At 42.7% G+C, this 6,760-nt stretch overlaps 1 protein-coding gene across 1 annotated transcript in view; it reads right to left on the minus strand.

Annotated features, from left to right (window-relative positions):
- Positions 1 to 5,728, minus strand: part of luzp2 (leucine zipper protein 2) — a gene marked incomplete at both ends in the record, with an annotated part of 150,551 nt that extends 144,823 nt beyond the window's left edge. The window contains one exon of the mRNA XM_079177292.1: positions 5,667 to 5,728. Coding sequence (XP_079033418.1) covers positions 5,667 to 5,728 — 62 coding nt within the window. The remainder of the gene's footprint in view (positions 1 to 5,666) is intronic.
- Positions 5,729 to 6,760: the final 1,032 nt, after the last annotated feature.

The raw sequence follows: 6,760 nt of genomic DNA on the forward strand, positions 1-6,760 counted from the left end.
TTATGAGCAGTAATTTCTTATTACAAGAAAGTTTCTCAGATGGAAGGTCTGATAGGATTAAACTGTGAAAGTCAATAAAACATTACACTCACTGTCAAACCCTTAAAAAATGACATATTACTATAAGAAATACCAATAATATATTGTAATTTGTGATGACACCCTCCATCGTATCATCCCAGACATGCTCCGTTTTTACACCGAGCAAATATTCAGTTTGTCGTATTGCCACAATACAAGATGATGCTATTCAGCGATAAGAACCTTGTGTTCCAGGAAGCGCGATAACAAAGTAATCTACGACACACGCTTTCAGTGTTTGAAGAGCAAATAACTGCTGTCATTCCAAATGTTCTTCTGAGAGCAATGTGAGCAGGACAGTACCGGAAATGTGGCCCTGAATATAAAATGTCTGGCCACTCTTTACCTCACGCTGATGCGCTGATCGTGGTGCGTTTAATTACTTTCTCATTTGTAGGAGCCACCCAAGGTTCTGGTTATTGTGGCCCACTTCATTACTGGCATGTGTTCAATGCCGTTGCCATGGTGTGACCATTATGCCCTGTCCTTTGAATCTCAATTATCATCCAGTCTGATTTTTTTTGCTGAGGACGTTACCGGGCTGCCAAATATCATTTTCTCCCATCTTGAGGAGACCACACACTCCGGGAAGTCACATTTGTAATGATGCTTTACCATAGATGTCATTTGACGGAGTGCGGATGTGACATCGTGCCAATTTGATTCTATTTTTTTTTTACTTCCACACATCCAGATGGTTTATGTTGCACCGGCCCAATCGTGACACAGATCACTGCCGCTGCAAAATTAAAAGTCACTCGGAGGTCGCCCTTGCGCGGTAATTAAACAGATGCCCATCTTGTAAGGTGGCCCGTCACTCTGGTCGGACACTTTAAACCACTTTCCGCCAAACTGCTGCTCTGCAAAATGCATAAATGTTTACACAAGGGTGTCCGCTCAGACACGCTTCCACGATGTCTTGGGGTATAAATAAAGCACCAGTTCATTTAGATAACGATGGAGGCTCTCACTCAATAGCAATCGAGGTGAATGGCCACACAGCCGCACTGAAAGGAAGAAAATATAGGAGAGCTTTTGTTTTTCCCCCGAGGGCTAAACAATGCCCAGGGATAAGAGGCGGATTATTTCCTTTTGGTCATTATCCTGCCAACCATTTGCAATCCATCAGTGTATAGATTGACATTGGTCAATAGTTAGGTCTAATTCCACATCAGTTCCACACTCGACCTCTAGTCAATTCTCAGTTTCCCGATGCGGGAGACAATATTTGTGAACCGCTCGACTCTGTTTCCTCTCTGCATTATTATGAAGTGCAGAGTGAAACAAAAGTCAGCCCGCGAGTGCTCGTTCAATGAGACAACATGTGGAGTTTCTCGCCGCCACTGTTCATCATGTTTGGATTCACCCGCCGTCACTCACGAGAACATATTGATCGGATGCAAATGATGATCCGCGGAATGTTTTCAACTCGGCAAACATGTGACGGATTGAGACAAAGAAGGCGTGCGCCGTTGTGATGAATGAAGGGGAGGCCGAGCAGCTTTCAGCAGTCGCACAAATGAGACGCTCTATCCTTGCAGACGCTTTCTGTGATGAATAAACGTAAATAATAGTGGCCTGTTTCTACGCGCATTGAGATGAAATGATGACATGATATTTGGTGCGACTGCTGAAAGTGTCCTGAATGGATAAAAGGACATTATACTGCTATGACAAAATGTTATCGTATAAGGAAACAGCCCAAGGTCAGCAACACCCCGTAGGCTTTATTATAATCCAGTCGCCGTCGTTAACTGTTGCATCTCATAAAAAATCATCCTTCTCATGTCCGACCCTCTGTAACATTAAAGAGAGACTCCATTTAATTCATAATATGCTCATATCCACAGGCAGATATTAAGATAAAGCGATACGGCTGCATCTGCGCTCTATGTATAATGCAAGGCTCTCTGTAGTCCTTTTAATTGCTGTCCAAAATACTCATAAATATTTGATGCTGTGGAGATCCCACCAGATATCACCGTTTCCAAGAGGAGCCCGCTAAGGTACGAGACATCAAAGACGGTGTCAAGAAAATGTGTCATATATGTTCCAGGAAAACGCCCTGAAAGGGAATATTTGAAAAGTGTTAAGACTGTGGAGCTGTTTGATCTGTTTGGAGGAGAGAAAACTAGCCAAATGCAGAAGAGCAGCGTTACTGTATGCGACCCTGACCCAGACGTGGACAGTAATACCTCACGGGACTAGCGTCGTGGCGGCCTTGTGTTCGGGCTGAGTGCCAATTGATTTCCGTAATGACACATAGCCCTGAACCTTTATTACGTGGCCTATGAGTAATCCACTCTATTCATTGAAATGAAATCCATCTTAATCAAGCCCTTATATGAGCAGCAAAAGTAACATGTTAAACATTTTACAGAGATCATGAAAACACAATGTATGTCCAGCATCCGTTATGGCACGGAGAAAGCCTCGAGAGAAGCCTTTTGGATTTGATGGCTGTAAAACCGAATTAAGCGCAGACCAAAGCATACAAACATTCACATTTGAATGGTTCCTATTTCATTAGTTCTCCGTTCCTTAAGGCGACTCTATCAGGTCACACAGTGGAGGTTAACATATGAAATAGATCCTCTCATGCAACCCCGATGTGATGATAGTGAATGGAGCAAAGCGAGGCAAAGCAATGGACGAGACAGCTGGAGTCACAATTCATTTTGCTGCTGCGAGCACACCTAGCAGTCAGCCTGCTCAGCGTTACACTATTACAGCAAGAAATGAGGATGTCACAAACGATAAGCCCTCGACCTCCAGGATAACGACAAAAATATGACAGTCTAAGGAACCAATCGGCTCAAAAAAAAAGAAAAAAAAAAAAGGTTAGGGTGGCTCAAAAGCAGCGTTCCCCCAGCTTTGCTTGTGGTGTTGATGATCTGAAAAGAAATATGTGTCTGAATTTTGAGCTTAGAATAAGGTACCTTAAAAGAAAAAGCGTAGCAAATGTGTAGAATTGTGTACTGCTAATCTGACCTTGTCAGCAACAAAAAAGAAACTATCTTAAATGTCCCCAGCAGAGCCCCTCTAGGGCGATGCTGGATCAAAAGACAACATATAGCAAGATAAGTAGTCGATAATTACCGCTGGATGTTAAAAGCAGAGCTAATTCCGGGTAATTGAAGGGGAGCCAAAATATCAAGCGCTGCAGGAGTGAAACAATGATGGAGCGGACAAGTGATCAACTAGTTTGACCATTTTACTGAATCCAACCATGGATGCTTGTAGTGATGGAATAACATTTAGTCGTCCTTGTAGATGCCAAATTATTCTAATTAAAACTAGGGTCCTGATAGCGATAGCTGAGCTATCGGCCAATAAGGAGCACCGATCCGATATCAGTGTTTAATCAATGAGCCGAATGCCTCGCTGTGTGGAAGTGACTTAGGTTCATCCTTTTATGTGGAAGGGAACATCAGGCTTGACTTAAACAATGCTTTCTGGAAACAAACTGTCAATAGGACGTTTGATTGGAGACATAAAACAGCCGTAGAACTTGTTGGAGTAGCGAGTGTGAAGTTCCTCAAAACAGAACGATATGTTGTTAGCTCCATCAGCTGTGACCAACGTCTTTCCTAAAAAAAAAAAAATATATATATATATATATATATATATATATACATATATATATATATATAATTGTGTAAAAATTCCAATTCCAAGGTTTTAGTTTTACTTTACTTTTTCTTGATGATGATGATGACAACTGAGAAAACTCCACAGAACAAGCTCTGAAAAACGCATGAATATTTAATACCTCAAATTACAGCCTCAAAAGTGACTGGAGCTCAATCAACAGATGAAAAGATGTAAAAAACAAACAAAAAAAAAACGTTCTTGTTTCACAAACTTGTAATCAGAGCATATTCATTCGTTGAATTCCCCCAAATTGTTGTAATTATTATCCCCATTACAACATTTTAAGATTAGCTGGTCATAGCTTGTGCTTCCTGTGGGCAAATGAGGCAGATGTTGTTTTGCAGATCTGTTGAGAATCTGGCACGTTTTCTTTTCTCCCCATTTCAGGTCAGAGAGGTATCACCGTTGCCTGGTTAACCCCCTATGCCCTCAACAAAATACAGCCTTGAGTGGAGTTAAGAAACAAACTAATGAAACACTGATGATATGGTAATTACTTTTCATGACAGCAAGATGTAGCATACAATCTGTGCTGACCTGCCAAATTACCAGCGCAATGCCTCCCTCTCCAATTAGTGCCCGAAAGATCACCTCGAAGTGCTGATGATGCCTGCACACAGTTTAAAAATAAACCCCGGGACACAGCCTATCTTTTAATAAATCCAACATCAACGAGCGCTTTATTATTTCCACAGCTTCAAAAAAAAAAAGATAGCTTCTCCGTGTGCACAATCGAAACAACAAGACGGGCTGGACGCCTCCAAAGCGCTAGCCTGAAGGTTCTTTATGTATGTGAGCATTCAAATTGTAGGTGTGTTAGTGCTTAATTAATTCGAGGAATACCAACTGCTAAAGGTTAACACGTCAATACAGCCCCTAGATATATGACTCATACTTCATCAGTGTGCCTATATCTGGCATTGATAAATGAGTAGGAGGTAGGGAATAACCTTGTCTCCTTCCTTTGCAAACGTTTATCTTCTCTCAATCATGAGGCAGAAGAAAGAACTGGCATAGTAGCCAGCCATGTGTTTGGCCACTATGGAGGAACGTTTGTTTTTTTTCTCTATTTAACAGAGTTAAAAAGCCATTGTTCTCGCATTCCTCAGCAACTGCGTTCAGCTAATTCCCCCCTAAAAAGATTAAAACAGTATCCGAAATGTTTGGGTTTTTTGGGGGGTCCACTGAGGAGAAACAGGAAAAGGCAAGTTTTCTAAGGCATGCCTCCCTGCGTGTGATGTCTCCATGGTATAGTCAAAGCCTTGGTTTCCATTAAGGCACTGGTGTCAGCCACTGGCGGAGAAGAAGGATGATTTTATCAATGATTTAATTAATCATCATACTCCCCATTCTCCGCGTTCCCTCTTATTCAGTCTCCTTGCCCATCACTCTTCCAAAGCCTTACATCCCACGCACACACACACACACACACATATATATGGATATAGATAGAGACACACACACACACCTGCTCTTTTTCAAGACACTGCAACACAAGTAGCCTTGTCCTTCCTCCCGGTTTCCCCCCTCGACTTCAACTTGCTGCCCTACCAGACCAGCAGGCAGCAAAAGTCCCCAAAAAAGCAATGTCACCACTATTCAGGAGGGAGGCATCGCATTCAGTGCGGCCACAAAAGGACAACTGTCTCTCATCCTGCACAGAACTAACAAAGATAATAGCCTATAGTTGAATAGATAAAGAAGAAAAAAGCTCTTGCTTCCTCCTTTCAAGTCGTTCAGTCCCCCAACATGCTGAGCCTCTGCCCCGGACGGATCTCAGCATTTGGCAGGACGGAGCGGACCTTCAGATTAGTGATCTAAGATTGCCAACAGCACGCTTTAGAACCTATACACCTCTTTTGTTCCAGAGTCTCGAGCCGGGTGAAACTGACAAAAACAACAAAACCTCCTCGCCCTCATTGATCTCTTACCTGGTGTTGAGGCTCAAAGCTGGACAGAAAAGCAGTAAGCAGATAGCTTGGATGAATTTCATAGCTGTCTCACACTCCCGTTCCTTCTCCCTTCTCAGATGCTTTTTGCCTTCCCCCCGTGTGTGTGTCTCTCTCTCTCTCTCTCGCTCTCTCTCTCTCACTCTCTCCCTGACTCTCTAGCTCTCCCACTGGCCGCCTGGATTTTTTTAGCACACTCTCCTACACACACACACACACACACACAGGCGCACGCAGACACACAAGCGGCGAGGCAGACAAATGCAACACAGGGGCTCGGGCGAAGAGGGAGGATCTCTGGCTTTAAATAACACAGGGACACGGACCGACTCGCTAATGGAAAAGGAGCGGGTGGGGCGGAAATCAAGAGAGGGAGATGTGGGACTGATATGATGTCAGCAGCCGCTCAGATTCAGCTATTGGTGTGAGAGGCATTCTTGTCATTGTTTGGTGCCAGTTGCCCCCCCCCAACAAAAATAAATAAATTATACACCACTCCATTCATGTCATCCTGCCTGTTTACTACCGGTAGTCTGATAAGTGGAGATGCAGCACAACATTCAGTTTAAAGAGTGGCCGGCAAAGGGATCAACGTGGCAAGTAAAACCACTTAAGGTTAACAGTTCAGAGAGGGCGGAGTCAGAGGTCAGTTAATTAAGGAGAGACACTGATCGATTTAAAGTGCCATCACTAATGGGGCTCTGTCATTCAAACTGAAAACAAGGTTAGGTTCTTCGAACATGAACAATGAAAATGAAACAAAAAACTAAATTACTTTTAATCAACCAAACTAATAACACTAATACTACTAAATAATAAAGTAGGATGTATTATTGTGGTATTATAACAAATACTCTACTTAAGTGACACCACTTCCTAATTATTTTAACCCAAACAATGATCTCTTCACAAACCTGAGTTCCCAAAACTAATAAAGTAACAAACCTAACAAAGTGTTTCATGACCTTTTCCTAAACTTAACCAAGTATTTCTCGATCTTTTCCTAAACTTAACCAAGTATTTCACCAGTGGCGGCTGGCCAATAGAGGGCAATGGGGCGTGGCCCCACCTTGAGC

This window comes from Pholis gunnellus, assembly GCF_910591455.1.
Source record: "Pholis gunnellus genome assembly, chromosome: 1".
In the NCBI taxonomy this organism is placed as follows: Eukaryota; Metazoa; Chordata; class Actinopteri; order Perciformes; family Pholidae; genus Pholis; species Pholis gunnellus.